The 18652-nt window shown below is 39.4% G+C and overlaps 1 protein-coding gene and 1 long non-coding RNA gene across 5 annotated transcripts in view; both read right to left on the bottom strand.

The window, feature by feature from the left end:
* The window catches only part of LOC148682208 (uncharacterized), a 286875-nt gene that overhangs the window by 139340 nt on the left and 128883 nt on the right, over window positions 1-18652 (bottom strand). The gene's annotated exons all lie outside the window — the stretch shown is intronic.
* Window positions 787-17703, bottom strand: LOC110439425 (protein NLRC3). 4 transcript variants are annotated; one of them, XM_087248410.2, is made up of 12 exons: window positions 17666-17703; window positions 15291-15385; window positions 14933-15046; window positions 13794-13907; window positions 11110-13005; window positions 9869-10042; window positions 9556-9729; window positions 9196-9369; window positions 8881-9054; window positions 5793-5966; window positions 4920-4966; window positions 787-4233 (listed from the first exon to the last, which is right to left on the bottom strand). In XM_087248410.2, the coding sequence occupies exons 2-12, from the start codon at window positions 15338-15340 to the stop codon at window positions 3707-3709; spliced, it is 3618 nt and encodes a 1205-aa protein (XP_087104536.1). In that variant the 5' UTR covers window positions 15341-15385; window positions 17666-17703; the 3' UTR covers window positions 787-3706. The 4 variants fall into 4 exon arrangements, with proteins under 4 accessions (XP_087104536.1, XP_087104535.1, XP_087104538.1 ...); XM_087248409.1 differs by lacking the exon at window positions 17666-17703 and adding an exon at window positions 17617-17663; XM_087248412.2 differs by lacking the exon at window positions 13794-13907.

Genomic DNA, 18652 nt, shown 5'->3' with positions numbered 1-18652 from the left:
AAAATCAAAGGGACTGTGAGGTGTTGAAGCTGAAGACTATTGTCCAGATCCATCTGCTCTTATAAGAGATGTAAAGAGGTGCATGAAGGAAGGAGCTTTCTGTGATTAGGAAGTGTATCGTCTTAGAAAATCCATGAGAAAAATGAGAAAACAAATGTGTGAAGATGAAGAACAGGACATGGTGTGATAGCTTCTTCTGTTTTTGACTGTTTCTATCATTTATGAGAGACATTAAGATTGGAACTCTACACTTGAATGCTGCTAGAAACAGTCAGAAGAGAATGTGTCTGTCTGAGTTTAAAAAGATAAAACGTATTGATGTGACCTTCATTCAAGATTCTCAGAGTGTTTATTTAATGAAATAGACTTGAGAACAGAATGAGATGCTCAAGTGTTCATGAGTCACATGTCCTCTAATAGTGGAGGAGTAGCTCTATTGCTTTCACAGCAGTTTTCACCAATTCTATGTGGAGAGAAAGAAATAGTCAAAGGACATTTAACACAAACTAAAGCAAAACTTGAGAATATTTTAATGACTTTATAAATATTTACTCTCCTACAAAAGCAGATGAAAGAATAGATTTCTCCGAAGCTTTTAGTGCTGTCCTTAAAGATATCAAATCAGAAGAGTTTTTCATTTGAACAGCACAGAGAATGAGAAGAGAGATCCAAATCACTCAGAATCACATCCTGCTTCACTAAAAGTGCTTCCACAATGAGTAAGAGTGTTTGATTTATGCGATGTGTGGAGGAATGATCAGCATGAAAATAGACAGCACACTTGGACACATAGTAAGAATCATTTTATTTCAATGGCAAGGCTTGATAGATTTTACATGTTTCATTTTCAAGCAGATTGTGTCAAAGATTGTAAAATAATTCCTGTTGGGTTTTCAGATCACTCTTCTGTTATTTGTACTATAATTGTTCATTCTGTGGAGATTAGGAGTGCCTATTGGCATTTTCATACGTCCCTTTTAAAAGATGAGACATTTATTGAAATCTTTTCTTTATTTTTGGGAATTTTACAGAAGAAAAACATCTTTATTCTTCACTGCAGCAATGGTGGGATTGTGGCAAGATTCACATTAAACAATTATGCCAAGAAAACACTTTTAATGTCACTAAAGGAGTTCCTGAATCCATGAAGAAACTAGAGGATGAACTAACAGACCTGTTTAACACAACAGCAGCTACAAGCAGTGATCAATCTGAAACCCGGAAATCAAACACAGATTTGCTGGCTGATCTTTGAGGAGTGAAAGCACAAGGAGCATTCATTCATTCAGGTTTAATAAACATTACACAAATGGAGGCTCCTTCTAAGCTTTTTTAGTCTAGAACAGAAAAATGGCCAAAGTGGAATTATTCATTCACTAAAAAATAATGCATGAGAGGAACTTTATAATCCAGTGACATACGTAAACATGCTGTTCACTTTTATTCACAATTATACAGATCATATAGAAGTTAAAGATCTCCCAAACACTGATGAAGACTCTAATGCCATGCTTGAGCTCTCATTGTCACAGAATGAATTATACACAGCGGTAATGAGTTTGGGAAGTGGAAAGACTCCAGGTATTGATGAATCCCAGTAGATTTCTGTAAATCTTTGTGGTCTGTGATAGGTGATGATGTTCTTTTGGTTCTTGATGACAGTTTGAATAAAGGTTTACTCCCATTAAGCTGCAGAAGAGCTGTAATTACTGTGTTACCAATAAAGGAGACTTGCAAAGAAGAAGCAATTGGAGACCAGCATCACTTTACTGCACCCATTATAAAATACTGTCAAAGGCATCAGCTACACAATTGAGTAAGGTAATAGGTCAAGTAATACACCAAGATCAACATTATTGTATAGCGAATAGATCAGTTTTGACAATATTTATTTGGTTAGAGAAGTTTTAGAAGTAATTGGGTATTAATAGTGGACTGATCTCTTTAGAGCAAGAGAAAGCGTTTGACCGTATACAACATGAATATTTAATAAAGCTTTTAGAAATGTTTGGTTTGAGCCCAGCTTCTGTAAATATGATCAATGTTTTGTACAGAGACATTCAAAGTGTATTAAAAGTCGACGGTGGTCTGAGTGCTGCTTTTACAGTACAGAGAGGAGTTAGACAGGGATGTGCTGTGCCGGGGATGTTGTACACACTGCCTATCCAACCTTTGCTGAATAAACTAAGCTCTGAGATAAAGGGTGTGTGTGTTCCTCATTGTGACGTTTCTCTGCATCTTTCTGCTTATGCTGATGATGTTGTTGTTTCATATCGAATGCGGAAGATATTCAGAAACTGGATTTTATTGTAAGTGATTTTCAGAAGATATCCTCTGCTAAAGTCAACTGGGGAAAGAGTGAAGCCCTGCTTGTGGGCAGCTGGAGCGGTGTCCCTCCCAAGTTACCTGGAGGTTTGACATGGAAGAAAGGAGGCTTGAAATACCTCGGGTGAAGATGACTGTGTTCAGAAGAACTGGAATGGCATGCTTGAGAAAATCCAAGGACTTCTACAACAATGGAAATGGTTACTTCCCCAGTTATCGTATAGAGGCCGCACACTTATAGTTAACAGCTTGCTGGATCCTCTATATGGCACAAGCTGGCGTGTGGAGACCCCCCTATTGGTTTACTACCGAATCTTCAAAGAGAGATGGTCAATTTGTTCTGGGAAAACCTACACTGGATCCCTCAAAGTGTTCTCTTCTCACCAAGAGATGAAGGAGGTCAAGGCTTGGTTGATCTTGTGAGTAGAGGAGCAGCGTATAGACTGCAGGTCATCCAGAGACTATTGTTTGGGCCCAAGAGTCTTGAAGAGCCGGTGGTTTTTGTCAGGAGATGACACTCCAGGATTGATGGACATATCAGTATCCAAAACAATGCCACGATTGAGAGACATTGTTGACGAAGCAGACACTGGACTGAGTGAATCTTGCTAAATGTATGGGAATAGGATCAGTAAGGTTTGCACAGGAACTCTGAGATAAACTGAGTGTGATGTTGAATGAAAAACACTGCTGGAGAGTTCTAGTCGGGATCTTTTTATCCCAGATGACGAGGAGTTTTCCCTGATATCAGAATTGAAGCTGTTGTTGGAGATGTTGGGGATAATAGTCCATCGCTGTGTTTTAATGAAAGTGCTGATGTTAGTTCAGCCGAAGGTGAAATATTTGACAGAGATATTGTGGAAATAAATAACGAGCACATTTTAAAAGACAGAACTGACACGGTATGGAGAAACACACTGGCAGTAGAAGAAGTCATGAAAGCAGAATGGAGAATGATCTATAAAGCAGCATTGATGAGAAGAGGAGGACACTTGCAGTGGAGAATATTACATGCTGCTGTAGCTGTGAACACAAATGACACTCTCTCAAACAAACACACAAGCATGCATGTACACACACGAATACAGACTCTCTCACACACACACACATGCACGCACAAACACAGACACACGCACACACTCACGCATACACACACACACTAGCACACGCACGTGTAATATAGAGACACACAGAGCAGTGAACACATGCACACATACACGCACAAACAGATCTCTTTTTTTACTCACATACTGACACACACACTCTCTCTTTCTCTCTCTCTCTCACACATACACACACACACACACACACACACACACAATCACACACACTGCTGCTGACTGCTCCTGTAGAGGATTCTAGGTAAATCTCTCGTCAGTCTTCAGCTCAGTTTCACTGATGATCCAGGATAAATCCTAAACCCAGGGCAGAGCGGCTCAGTGAATGTGGTCTGGACTGAGTGGATGAGGCTCATTGTGTCTCTATAGATGTTGTAGAAGATCAGAGTTCCTGCACTGTGATCCACAAACACTCCTATTCTCCTGTTGAGCGCCTTCACTGGGAGATCAGTGCGTGTGTTATTGTGTCTGAATGAGAAATTGGAGGAAGAGCAGCTCAAACTCCAGGAATGAGCATTAGATCCAAACCAACACTCAACACCTCCTCTCTTCCTCCTGATGCTCTTATATGACACTGATATACACACACCATCATCTCCACTCCAGTCAATCTCCCAGTAACAGCGTCCACACACACTCTCTCTGCACAACACCTGATAAACACCATCAAATCTGTCTGGATGATCAGGATACGGCTGATTCTCTCTCACATGCTTCACCTCTCTGTTCTCCTCAGACAGAATGAGACGAGTGTTTGCTGTGTTTGGATCCAGAGTGAGGAAACAAACATCTGAACACAAGAACACACACATTTATAACCACAGCTGTGTGCGTGTGCCTGTGTGCGCGCGCATGTGTGTGAGAGAGAGAAAGAGAGAGAGAGTGTGTGTGTGTGTGTGTGTGTGTGTTTGTTAGATTGTATGTGCGCATGCGATTGTATGTGTTCACTGCTGTTTGCGCATGTGTCTGTGTGTGAGAGTGTGTGTGTGTGAGAGAGAAAAAGAGTATGTGTGTGTGTGTGTGAGATAGACTGTTTGTGTGTGTGTGTTCATATTTGTTTGCGTGTGTGTCTGTGTGTGTGTGAAAGAGTGTGTGAGAAAGAATATGTGTGTGCGAGTGTGTCTGTGTGTGTTTTTGTGTGAGAGAGAATGTGTATGTGAGTGCGTGTGTCTGTGTGAGAGAGAGTGTGTGTGTGCGTATGTGAGTGAATGTGTGCATGTGTGTGTGAGAGAGTATGTGCGTACGTGTGTGTGTGTGTGTGTGTGTGTGTGTGTGTGTGTGTGTGTGTGTGTGTGAGAGAGAGAGAGTATGTGTGTGAGAGTGTGTTTGTGTGTTAGATTGTATGTGGGCATGCGTGTGTTCACTGCTGTTTGCGCATGTGTCTGTGTGTGAGAGTTTGTGTGTGTGTGTGAGTGTGTGTGTGTGTGTGTGTGTGTGTGTGTGTGTGTGTGTGTGTGAGTGTGTGTGTAGTCCTACATTTGCGTGGTCCTGCTGTAATCCTTGTGTGTCCTCCATGATCCAGACTGTAAACACACACAGATGGAGAGAATGAGCTGTTTAGTTTCCCCCTCAGCTAATAAGCTAAAGCTAGCACTGAGCTGCTCAGCTACACGCTCCAAACTCTTGAGCTAAAACACACACACTTGTTGGTTGAGCCGGGATGCACAATGAATGTAACACAGTGCGTTCTTTTCCTCTGCTGTTGGTGAAGCGAGCGCAGATACTGCTCATGTTGATGGAGACACCCTGCTGCAACATTCATTTATTACAGTGATCACACTTAGCTTTGCCATCGTCCTTCATCACATGCAGCCTTTGAGCACATGTTGCAGTCCATCTCTAAACTATGTTCAGATTATTAAAGCTGCTCGCCAGCGCCCAAGTTCCTGACAGATTAGCGAGTGAAAAATACACATGTGTGCACAGAGAAGAGGAATCCAGATGTTGATTTTAGAACAAGAGTCTGAACATTAATCTAAGTGTCTGATTCCAGAATATGAATCCATCTTCAATCCCCAACCCTATTCCTGACCTGATATTGTAGGATTCTTCAGCAGAAATGGAGGAAGAAGTTTCTCTGCTCAGCTCAAATGCTGAAACTGTACAGTGTGTCCCGCTTAATGTCACTGTAACTGAGCCAATACACTCCAACATTTACAGAGGAGATTCATTTCACACTCAATGATTTGCTCTTCATAGACATGACTGGAATACTCTACAAGCTGTATCTTCTGTCTGTCCTCACCCCATAACCCTCACAGAAAACTGAAGCTGATCACAAAAGAGCTTTCTAGTGTCTTTTTAAAGCCATTCAGTGTAAAAGCACAAGGCCAGTGATGCTCCACATACTTGAGTTTGTCCAGTGTGTAGTTTGGATCCTCCAGTTGTTCAGAGAGCAGCTTGACTCCTGAATCTCCTGGATGATTGTAGCTCAGATCCAGCTCTCTCAGGTGTGAGGGGTTTGAAGTCAGAGCTGAAGACAGAAAACCACAGCCTTCCTCTGTCACCATACAGCCAGACAATCTACAAACACAGCAATAGTCCACATCACACAGTTGGACAATCACACATATCTTTGTGTTGTGAAGATGCTGACTGCTGTTTCTGCTCATGTCAACAGCAGTGATGAACACACACATCCTGATCAGCTCTCCTTATTGATCGAGCCCTCGCATCAGCAAATACACACACTCACACACTCAACAAGGACTCGACATCATCTGTAGAAGGTTACAGAGCATGACATGTTACACGTGTTATTATATATATTTTTAGTTATTTTATTGTAGTTGAACCTGGTAAAGTTTTCAAACAGTGAACTAAGACTGCAACTATTAGTGAAATCTATATTAAAGGTCTTCAAATATGATTTAGATTTACAGTAATTGTTTTTCATGTTTAAATCTGATTTATTCTTGTGTTTAAATTGTTTGTCATTCCTCTACTTCAGTGTCTCAGACTCATTCAGAAATGATTATTAAATGCTGGATTAATGCACAAGAGAGTTTGGCGAACACGTTTTACACCATTTCAAATATATATTATATGTGCGGCTGTATAAGTCACATACAGCGCTCAGCATAAAGGAGGACAGCCCATTCTGAAAACCAAGACTTTCCTCCATTTCTCAGTCAATATAGGCAGTGTATTCTGCTGCATTTAAACAGAACACATTTATTAAACTGATTTATTCATGAACATCATATTTTAGTCACCAAACATATTCAGAAATTGAAAGAATGCAATTAAATTCAGGCTAAATACTGCAAAAAAACTACGAATTTTCAGATTTTTCCATTGTTTTGCTTCTCTTAATTTTTCCTCTTTTTAATTTTGTATTTAATATTTTTCTATAGCACATAGATGTGGTTGTACTTGTTTTTAGACTGTTATCATGAGTTATTTTGTTAGATGAGCTCCAGATTTGGCTAATCTATTGTATATGCACAAATATAATACTGTAGAGCTTCCTATTAAACTATGAATGTAAAAGAGAGATTAGTGAGGGGTGTACTTATATATGCTGAGCACTGGATATTGTTCACCCAGAGTGTTTACATGGTCACACAGCAGTAATACAACAAGCATTTAGTTTGGGCGAGCTTCTGCAGATGGACATTGCTGTACACTGCCCTTGATGGGTGAGTGGGGGAGTGTCTGTTGTCTCTCAGGTGTGAATTATTCATGAGCATTGTCACTCACACATACAGCTGAGATCACCCAAAACAAACTTAAAAAAACGTAGATCATTGTAATGTTTTCTCTGAATGAGAGAACAGAATAATTTCACATAATTGTGCAGTAAATATTCTAGTCTACAAGACTGCTTACTCTAAAGTCTTGTTCAGGCACATTCAGTGTGGTTTTTGCAGGGCTGGATTAACCAATGGGCCTTATAGGCACAGGCCCAGGGGCCCATGCGCACTAGGGGCCCCTGCAAGAGGAGAGAAAAAAAGACAATTTCGGAGTGTCTTTTTTGGCTAATTGCAAATAGCGCATGTAGTTGGATGCCTGATTGATAGAGACAAGATGAGTAAAGAGTTGCTGAACAGTACAGCCGCAGTGGCGCACCTTGTAAGGCGCACAGTTCCATTTTTTGACGCGATTAATTATAAACTCAATTCGAATCCACCATCAGCTGAACTCGTGCTACTTTTTTTTCTCCCCATTACATATCAGATTGGAAATATATTTATTTTTAACAGGAAGGAAACATTTTTTAAAAATAATGCAAATGTGATATAAAGTCACAAGTGTCTTGTGGGTATTTAATAATGTTTAGCCTTATAGGTGCCTCCCTCTCTGCAAAAACTATATTGCTCAGATAACTGTATTTCTTCTGAGCAAAACAATCGCGATCACATATTAATATTATTATTATATTTAAACTGCTTTTTTTCTTTAACTAAACAGAATACTGTAATTGGTCAAGCGCGGAAACGTCAGTTTTGTAATAACCCGCACTAAACTGAGCGGACTGTAGTGTAACGTTAGTATTGGTCATAGATCAAAAATGAGTGGACAAGTGGATTTAGCAAACGCGAGAGAAAGAGGAGGCATCTTTATTGAGGCATTTTCCATACACACCATCTTTAAACAGCCCCTTGATCAGGAGAATGAGGGTACAGAAGAAGACGTTATGGTAACTTTAAATGATGAGTAGCTAGCATAAACCAGGCGGAGGAGGCTAATGGCAGCGCAGCGCGGACTGGATTCATCGTGTGAGAGAAAGACAGAAAAGGAGAGAGAGAGGGAGAGAGAGAGAGAAAGGCCCAGAATATATATATTTATAGTTTTATTAGTATTTTTATTCAATGCTTTGAAAAATAAGTTAAATCTTTGTAGACTATAAATACATATGTACTATATATCATTTATTTAAATATGTGGGCAACAAATTATAGATTCATTTTATTTAAAAATTATTATATTATTCTTATTTTTTAAATTCAACTATAGGGGTGCGGCCAGTTAGGGTGCCTTACAAGACAATGTGCCCAGGGGCCCCTGAGTTCCTAATCCGGGCCTGGGTTTTTGGGTCTTATTTCAGCTACATTTGTTTCTCCAAAACCTATTAACCACACATAATATTTATTTCTAAAACACAAGCATGTACATCAATGTCTCTCACATATTATTGTAGCTCAGTTTGTGCTGAATACTAATAAAACACATGTTGGCCAGTTCTGTGTAATAAGTAGCTGAAATCAGCACAGATGTCAGGGCATGTCAAAACATCTCAGGGGTCCCAAAATCACCTCAAACCCCTGAGGGTTAACTACAGGTATAGTATGGGCAGTGTGAAACATAATCACTGATAAACCAGAATTCCTGTTATCTGGGGTTTAGTAACACCCAGGGTTAACATGTTCAAGCATGAACAGCTCTAATATGAAGCTGTCTGACTGTAGTTATTGTAGAGTGGAGAATCATTTACCTCAGTGTCTCCAGTTTACAGTCCACAGTCTTCAGTCCATCAGAGAGAAGCTTCACTCCTGAATCCTGGAGGTCATTGTTACTCAGGTCCAGCTCTCTCAGCACACAGTTTGAGGATTGTAGAGCTGAAGACAAACTCTCACAGCACTGAACAGTGAGATTACACATGACCAATCTGAGAAAGAAGAACACATTACTAAAACCACACTGTTAATGTGATCTGTCTGATGTAACAAAACAAAAAAAACTCAATCAATCAATCAATCAATCAATCAATCAATCAATCAATCAATCAATAAGGTGTTTAAACTCAGACCTCAGTGTCTCCAGTTTACAGTGTTGACTCTTCAGTCCATCAGAGAGCTTCTTCACTCCTGAATCCTGCAGGTCATTGTTACTCAGGTCCAGCTCTCTCAGCACACAGTTTGAGGATTGTAGAACTGAAGACAAACTCTCACAGCACTGAACAGTAAGTTTACACCACTGTAGCCTGTGTAGAGGACAAACACAATATTTACTACAGGTATAATATGAGCAGTGTGAAACATAATTACTGATAAACCAGAATTCCTGTTATCTGGGGTTTAGTATCACCCAGGGTTAACATGTTCAAGCATGAAGAGCTCTAATATGATACTGTCTTACTGTAGTTATTGTAGAGTGGAGAATCATTTACCTCAGTGTCTCCAGTTTACAGTGTTGACTCTTCAGTCCATCAGAGAGAAGCTTCACTCCTGAATCCGGCAGGTCATTGTTACTCAGGTCCAGCTCTCTCAGGACACAGTTTGAGGATTGTAGAGCTGAAGACAAACTCTCACAAGAATCGGCAGTGAGTTTACATGTCATCAGTCTGAGAAAGAGCACACATGACTAAAAACACACTGTTAATGTGATCTGTCTGATGTAACGAAACAAAAAAAATCAATCAATCAATCAATCAATCAATCAATCAATCAATCAATCAATCAATCAGGTGTTTGAACTCAGACCTTAGTGTCTCCAGTTTACAGTGTTGACTCTTCAGTCCATCAGAGAGAAGCTTAACTGCTGAATCCTGCAGGTCATTGTTACTCAGGTCCAGCTCTCTCAGCACACAGTTTGAGGATTGTAGAGCTGAAGACAAACTCTCACAGCACTGAACAGTGAGTTCACAGCGCTGTAGCCTGTGTGGAGGACAAAGAGCAAGAAAATCAGCAGTGAGAAATGAGTAGTGTTGAGTGTTCATGAGTCCAGTCTACAGTGATAAAAGCAACACTGATAATAAACTATATATATATATATATATATATATATATATATATATATATAAATACTGCTCAAACAATAAAGGGAACACTAAAATAACACATCCTAGATCTGAATGAATGAAATATTCTTATTAAATACTTTGTTCTTTACACAGTTGAATGTGCTGACAACAAAATCACACAGCCATGATCACTGGAAATCAAATGTATTAACCCATGGAGGACTGGATTTGGAGTCAGACTCAAAACTGTAGTGAACTGCAAGAATTGCTGACACACTCCAGACACATGGGCATTTTCAGAACAAGAATATTATTTCATTTAAATCTGCTCTTTTTATTGATTGATTTATTTAAACTACATTTAACTCAACTAAACCTGTATTTCCCCATTCACGTGACTGTAATGAATTATTGAACAGATTATTAATAACTAGTCAGAGAGCATTTTACTGAGCTCAGTGTAAAGATTAGTGTTTAGGCCTACAGTAAATGTAATATTACAGGCATGTCTGCAGCGAGACGGCAATACTGTGTCTAAAATTACACTATTTCTCTGATCAAAAAACAAACACAATTATCCAAGAGCAACACTGTGTTAGATTTGAGCAAATACACATCAACAAATGTCCTATTCAGCTGGTGGAGCACAGGGATTTACAGGGATTTGAGTTATTTTCCAGGATAAACTGTAAAGCAAATGAAGTAGATTATTAAATAAGTACAAATGTTGTTTGTGTGAGTAAAAAGTCAAGAAAAGTTTGTTAAATACGTTTAGAAATGCTGAAATAAATGAGCAAATAAGGAAACAGAACACTGCCGCCGCGTCCCCATGCAGTAATATGGTGTATCAGCGATCTCACAGGGGGACGATATGGCCAGCTAAAGATTTTCTGTTAAAGCAGGGCAGTGATTCACTAAACTGATCTGAGTCTTCAGTGCAGACTGATGTGTGTCTTCTGTGATCAATCAATGAATACTCACAGAGCTCTTCTGCAGTTTCTCACAGCTGCTATCAGTCTCCGTCTTCCCACATCTGATGTGTTGAATTTATTAGAGTCTAACTCATCCAGCGGCTCCTCTGACATCTCAATCATGTAGGAGATTGTTGAGCAGTGAGCAGGAGTGAGTTCCTCCTCTGAGTGTTTGTCTGATTTCACAAACTCCTGAATCTCTCTGGCCAGAGTCTGATCTTTCACCTCCAGCAGACAGAGGAACAGATTGATGGATCTTTCAGCTGAGAGATGTTTACCTCTCTTGATCTCGTCTTTAATGTACTGTGTGATTCTCCTGATGTTCTCTGAGCTCTCCTCCGTGTGTGTCAGCAGATCCTGGAAGAGTCTCTGATTGGAATCCAGTGAGACGCCCAGCAGAAACCGCAAGAACAGATCCAGATGACCATTACTACTCCAGACAGCTTTAACTACTGCTGAACTGAGCAGATCATACAGAGACTTCTCAGAGCTGGACTGTAGATATTGATCATATGCATATTTTTCATCATAAATCACCCTCAGCGGTTCTCTGTTCTCTGTTAAATGGCAGTAAAACACAAAGAAAGCAGCCAGAAACTCCTGAAAGCTGAGATGGATGAAGCTGTAGACTTTCCTCTGATGAATCACAGATTCCTCCTTGAAGATCTCAGTGCAGATCCCAGAATACACTGAGGCGTCAGTGACGTCTATGCCGCTCTCAATCAGGTCCTCCTCATAGAACATCACATTGCCCTTCATCAGCTGTCTGAAAGCCACTTCAGCAAGTTTGAGAATCACTCCTCTGTTGGACGGCAGGAGTTTCTCTGGATCTCTCTCTTCATACTTCGGCTTCCTCATGTTGATCTGAATCAGCAGGAAGTGGATGTACATCTCAGTCAGAGTTTGAGGGATTTCTGCACTCACATCTTCTTCCAGGAGCTTCTGAAGCACAGTGGAGGAGATCCAGCAGAAGACAGGTATGTGGCACATGATCTGGAGGCTTCTTGCTCTTCTGATGTGGGAGATGATTCTGCTGGCTTGATGCTCGTCGCTAATTCTCTTCCTGAAATATTCCTCCTTCTGAGGCTCAGTGAATCCCTGAATTTCTGTCAGACGCTTGATGTATGTGGAGGGGATCTGATGGGCTGCTGCTGGTCTGGAGGTGATCCAGATGAGAGCAGAGGGAAGCAGATCTCCTTTCAGGAGGCTCCACATCAACACAGCCACTGATGAAGATTCAGTCACAGCACAAACTTTCTGTCTATCTGAAAAGTTGAGTGTGATTCTGCTTTCATCCAGACCATCAAAGATGAACACAACTCTACACTGCTCATAAATCTTGGGCTCCAGATCTTCAAGTTCAGGATGAAAGTCCAGCAGAAGTCTGTGAAGACTGTACTGATGATCTCTGATCAAGTTCAGCTCTCGAAATGGAAGCACAAACATGAAATCTACATCCTGATTGTCTTTTCCCTCGGCCCAGTCCAGAATGAACTTCTGCACAGAGACGGTTTTCCCGATTCCAGCGATGCCTTTAGTGAGAACAGTCTTGATCTGGGCTTTCTCCTTCTTGATCTGTTCCTCATGTCCTGCTCCAGCTGAGGCTTTAAAGATGTCATTGCAGAAGACTGGAGTGTGTTGTGAGGGTTTTGTTCTGGCTCTTTTCTCCATCTGTAAAACCTCGTGTTCTTCATTCACTCCTTCACTCTCTCCTTCTATGATGTAGAGCTGTGTGTAGATCCTGTTCAGGAGGGTTTGAGTCTCTCCATGGTTGATTCCCTCAAATAATCTCTCATACTTGTTCTTCATGATGGTTTTGTGCTGCTCTTTGACTCTCTGAAGTTCATCATGTTCTGGTTGGAGTGAATCCTGCTGCAGGTCTCCAGTCTGACCATCTCTATCCACACTGCAGGAACAACAACAACACAAAGAGTCAATGAGTGCCAGTGTAAAGATCCTCTAGTGAAGCCATGTGTGTTTTCTCTGAACCAGCTGAGACACAATACACAGATTTAATCAGATTTAATTTAAACACCACACACTGATCTCTTGTACTGCTCAAAATGCTGTAAACATTTAATAGTACTTGTCATTTATTAAATGTAACACTTCAATCATTTGATATCCTTTATTCATAATGATGCTGGATGCTCACTGAAGACATTTAAAATCTTTTAGGATGAAAATGTGAGAGAGCACAAGTGTAACACTGCTGGTCCTACACCACCCAACCCACTCCGAGCAGGGATCCAACCGGCTACCTTCTGCATGGGAGTCGGTTGCTCTACCAAGGAGGCTAAAGACCATGGCCTCTGGCGTCTGTCACTAGAGCAGCTTTAGAGGTCAGAGGAGTGAGGTTTACCTGCACAGCACTTCACTTGCTGGCCTCCGTTACAATAAAGACTGTGTGGTGTGTTTGTCTCACATAACTTGTTCATTCATCTCGTCTAAAATCTTTCTCTTGATTGTCCACACTTTGCTGACTATTGTAAAAGCCGGTAAACTCACTCCTCTAACTCTAACAGTTTGAGTATTAATGCTTTATTAGTACTTCACTAATGATCAGATGTGAGTGTGTGGACATTTAGTTTTAAAGTCTCCTGTAATTGTAACACTTGTTAATGTCTGATCTTCTAGAAACACAGGATCATATAAATGCTGCAGTGTGATCATGTGTGTGTAGAGATGATCTACCTGACAGCAGGTCCTGTGTTTCCACTCTTAAATTCTATTGGTGGATTCATAGACGCGTCACTCTTCATAGACACACAGCTGAGCTCTGCTTCTGCTCTCTTTTGATGAACTGAACTAAAACAGAGAAGATTAAATTTGAGCGCTGCACACACTGCACAAACCTAATATTATTCATTCTTCATTTACAAAAATACTTAAGTTAATTTCCTTTATATTTGAACAGAAACTGTTTGAATGTGGAAAATATCAGCAAACACAGATCAAGGCTCATTTCTAGTAGAGAAAGCCCAACAGAAATGCAGCACTATTAGAGCAGATTAGAGCTGAAACTAATCATCGAATAACTGAATGAAGTCCACAGTGTAGGTGTGGGAGAAGCTTAATCATGCAGGCGTGTCAATCATCATCACATGACTATATAAGCAGCAGTATAAACTGCACTGTGTCAGCTGACTGTTATTCCCGCCTCCAGCAGCCCCTTATCCTCCTCCTCATCACTCAGTCTTCAGAAGGTCAGTCATTGGGGGTTTGTCTGCAGAGCTCCAGTCCAGACTTTGAGGACAGCAAGACAAGTTCATTTACCATCATCTATCATGACTGAATGAGCAGGAGAACTCGAGAAATATCAATTCTAGAAACCAAATGTGTTGATCAGCAGCATCTATGAGGCCAACACAACATGATGATGACTGCGCTTCAGTGAAAACAGACTCAGATCAGAGGAATGGCTGATCAGTACAGCACAAAAACAGCAGGGGAAAGTGTGCAGGAAAAGCCCTTTATGGCAGGAGATCGGGAACACTTAAGTTTAGCTCACAATTCATACTATTAACTACCGTCTTATTATCTGTGTAATGTGAACATATGAACTGCTCATTAGTAGTCATACAGTATGATCTTATTGTGGACCCAAAACCTAAACCCACCTTCTACCTCACTAACTATTAATAAAGCGCTGATTGGTTTGTTAACACCATCAATTGTGGCCTGAAGTGTAAAGCGGAGATCTTCAAGCACTATCCTGCAGAGCTCAGATACAACATCTAACATCTGAAACCCAACAGATCCACAACACTAATTACCTGATTCATTTATTATGAAAATACTCATCAGTTGCAGATATTAAAGAGATGATCTACCTGACAGCAGGTCCTGTGTTTTCACTCTTAAATGTTATTGGTACACCCATAGACGCGTCACTCTTCATAGAAACACAGCTGGGCTCTGCTTCTGCTCTCTTCTGATGAACTGAACTAAAACAGAGAAGATTAAAGTTCAGCGCTGCACACACTGGAGTCAACACAGCAGATTTACTCAACATTTCATCATTAAAACACTGTTTAAACAGCACTTCATGATACTTTTCATGATGATTGTACACAATCTTGCTGCCTGTATGTGTTAATATTCAGACAGATTAAAAACACAACTAACAGAGAGTAAATATAATATCCTGTAGAAAATAACCATATGAAATGTCAAGTGTAGGTCTAATACCTGCATTCTGTAGACAAATCCTGATCTCCAGCAGCGTGTGTGTTACCCATGATGGATCTGAAGAGTTTGATCTCCAGCAGAAACTCTAGAAGAAACTGATGAACAATCACAGATCTCCAGTCATTGATCAGCCTTCATAATTCAACTGAATGCAGGTGTTACGGTTTAACTGGTGACCGTGTTAACTGGTGTCCCTTTCCAGATGTAAGCTATTCCCGTTTGCAGATTGGCAGATTCGTCACTTTTTCACAGCAACAAAACATGTCCATACCAAATAAAGATTCTTATTAGTTGGTGTCAGTGTCATTGTGTGCATTATTGATTTTAATATCTGTGTAGCAGAACAGTATATAACCAAAGTAAATAAAAAAAAATTAGAATTTACATGTCTTTAACAGGATTCGAACCCGTGTAGTGAAAAGGTTTCACACACGTATCAATCATCTTATCTAACTGAGCTACTCAGAACTCCAAACGAAGCAGTCTGTTTTAATATCTTTGTCAGTTAAAACATGCCTTGCTGTGGTTGTGGACCCGTGTTAACATGTTTCCATCAATGTTAACATGTTTACATGCTGTTTAGTTACATGTACTCGCGTTAACGTGTTTCTACAAACTCTCCCGCTGATAGAATAGCTCTCTGTGACTAAACGATGCTTCATCAGTTGCTCAAACCATGTTTTTTCTTAGTTCTAGACTCATGTCTACCTGTGCCTTTGGAGTCGTGTTAACTCGTGACCCATGCTCATACATGTAACGTAAATAAAGATTTTATCCAAAAAATGAATACAATGACGATATTATTATGCAACGTATTATGTCTAATATATATAATATATATTTCATATATAATATTATGCAACAGAATATTATAATATTATGCAATCAGAATATAATAGTCCCATTGACTCGTGTTAGTCTGTGTCTACAAAGTTAAACGAGCTGATATTTTCTCAGAATAGCTCTAAATGACTATGATGTTCCGCTAAATACGCATACGTTATAAATCGCAGTCCCCCCATTTTATTTTAAAGAGAATTAAAAAAATCAGGCTATACATAAACAAAACTTGTATGTGGATTCGAACCTACTAACAAAAGAGACGCATGAAAGGAACATACGTGCTAACTAATTGAGCTATCAAGCACTGATAAGTTTAACAGCTTTTAATAATTTTATCGTATGTAGCCAAATCATGTTCATAAGTACCTTGATACAGATGTAACCAAGATCATACATTGAAATGTTGCGATTTTCAATTAATATTCTGTTGCATAATATTATATATGAAATATATATTATATATATTAGACATAATATGTTGCATAATAATATCGTCATTGTATTCATTTTTTGGATAAAATCTTTATTTACGTTACATGTATGAGCATGGGTCACGAGTTAACACGACTCCAAAGGCACAGGTAGACATGAGTCTAGAACTAAGAAAAAACATGGTTTGAGCAACTGATGAAGCATCGTTTAGTCACAGAGAGCTATTCTATCAGCGGGAGAGTTTGTAGAAACACGTTAACGCGAGTACATGTAACTAAACAGCATGTAAACATGTTAACATTGATGGAAACATGTTAACACGGGTCCACAACCACAGCAAGGCATGTTTTAACTGACAAAGATATTAAAACAGACTGCTTCGTTTGGAGTTCTGAGAAGCTCAGTTAGATAAGTTGATTGATACGTGTGTGAAACACGGGTTCGAATCCTGTTAAAGACATGTAAATTCTAATTTTTTTTATTTACTTTGGTTATATACTGTTCTGCTACACAGATATTAAAATCAATAATGCACACAATGACACTGACACCAACTAATAAGAATCTTTATTTGGTATGGACATGTTTTGTTGCTGTGAAAAAGTGACGAATCTGCCAATCTGCAAACGTGAATAGCTTACATCTGGAAAGGGACACCAGTTAACACGGTCACCAGTTAAACCGTAACACCGGAATAGATCAGCAGCTGAGACACTCAAATCCAGAAGCTCATCACGAGTAAACTAATGAAGAATCACAGCGTCATTCGTTTGATAATAATAACATCATACACACATTCACATAAAGCTTACAGGTTTTGTCAAGACATTAAAGATTTAAAGCTGTTCTGCGTTGTAAATGGTGAATTCTGTCTGTTTAAAATGGCGACACAACAACTAAACACTTTCACTTTCGTTTCTGAAGGAGCGGCAAATCATGAGTTCAGTGAAAAACAACAGTCACAAACACTCTAAACAGAGCAGAGAAGAGTCAAACAGCTGCAGGGTTATCAAAGCACCTGCGGAGGTACATTTTACTAGGGTGATTTTACCTGAAGCAGTATAAACACTGGACACAGAGAAGACAGAACAAACACATACCCGGCCATCCTCCGCCGCCTCCTCTTCTTGTTCTTCTTGTGTTGCGAGTTATAGAAAGCAGCGTAAAGCTGAATACCGCCACCTGCTGTACTGGAGAGTGTATAATAATAATAATAATAATATGTGTACACTTTGGTCAAATCAGTGTCATAGAGCTCAACGTAGATTTGTAGAAAATAAAATGACTGCTTTCACATATATACTCAAATCTATATACTCTAATCTTTCTTCATGAAGTCTAGCACAGCTTGTATTATATTCCCCATGTGTGACTGCTCTGATGAGTACAGCTCAGGCATTGAGAGGCTCAGGAGTTGTCCTGTTGTGTCGCTGCACTGATAATCCTCTCGTGTGTAACTGCAGATGAAAGCGTGTCTCTGTAGTGGTTTAAAGATCAATATGATCCTTAAAATATACTTTTAAATAAATTTAAATACAAAGAAGAGTTAAAATGGATATGATTTACACAACGATGTGTTGGTCTTTGTATTGAATAACTGCCTGAGAAAATGACTTGGAGTGTCCGCTAGGGAGTGGTCTAGAGCTGCAGATAGTAGGCGTTGTTTAACTGCACTGTGACCTTTTTTGTTTGTTTTTAATTGCATAACTGTCAGGAACAAACACACAACACAACACAAATAATGAAACACACAAAAAAGAATACAACAATGGTAAAAGTCAACAAAAAACAAAACAAATAGATAAAACAGATAGACAAAACAGATAAATAAAATAAAATAAATAAAATTACACAAAGTAGTGTGCAGCATTTCTACATCTGATGATTTTAGTAATTGACAGGGAATTTATAAAAAGTGTCATAATATTTGATGCATATCTCAGATTTTGTTTTTTTTTTAACAATTTCACTGTAGAAAAAAAAATTAAATACAAAAAACGGCGGTTAATGTGGGAGAAGATTTAGCAGATTTCTGTTTGTGTATGTAAAACTTTGACAATAAAATAAAGAGGTTAACAATATATTCA

This window comes from Danio rerio, chromosome 4, assembly GCF_052040795.2.
Source record: "Danio rerio strain M-AB ecotype USA chromosome 4, GRCz13ab, whole genome shotgun sequence".
Taxonomy (NCBI): domain Eukaryota; kingdom Metazoa; phylum Chordata; class Actinopteri; order Cypriniformes; family Danionidae; genus Danio; species Danio rerio.
The sequence above is the reverse complement of the archived record's forward strand: the minus strand, read 5'-3'. Positions and strand labels throughout refer to the sequence as shown.

Excerpts from the sequence above, each read along its gene's own strand:
- LOC110439425 (XM_087248410.2), bottom strand. The coding sequence starts at position 15,340 with ATGGGTAACACACACGCTGCTGGAGATCAGGATTTGTCTACAGAATGC. Across the intron at positions 9,730-9,868 it reads TGTAAACTGGAGACACTAAG|ACTGATGACATGTAAACTCA; the intron begins GTCTGAGTTCAA and ends GCTCTTTCTCAG. Across the intron at positions 4,234-4,919 it reads TACAGCAGGACCACGCAAAT|ATGTTTGTTTCCTCACTCTG; the intron begins GTAGGACTACAC and ends TCTTGTGTTCAG.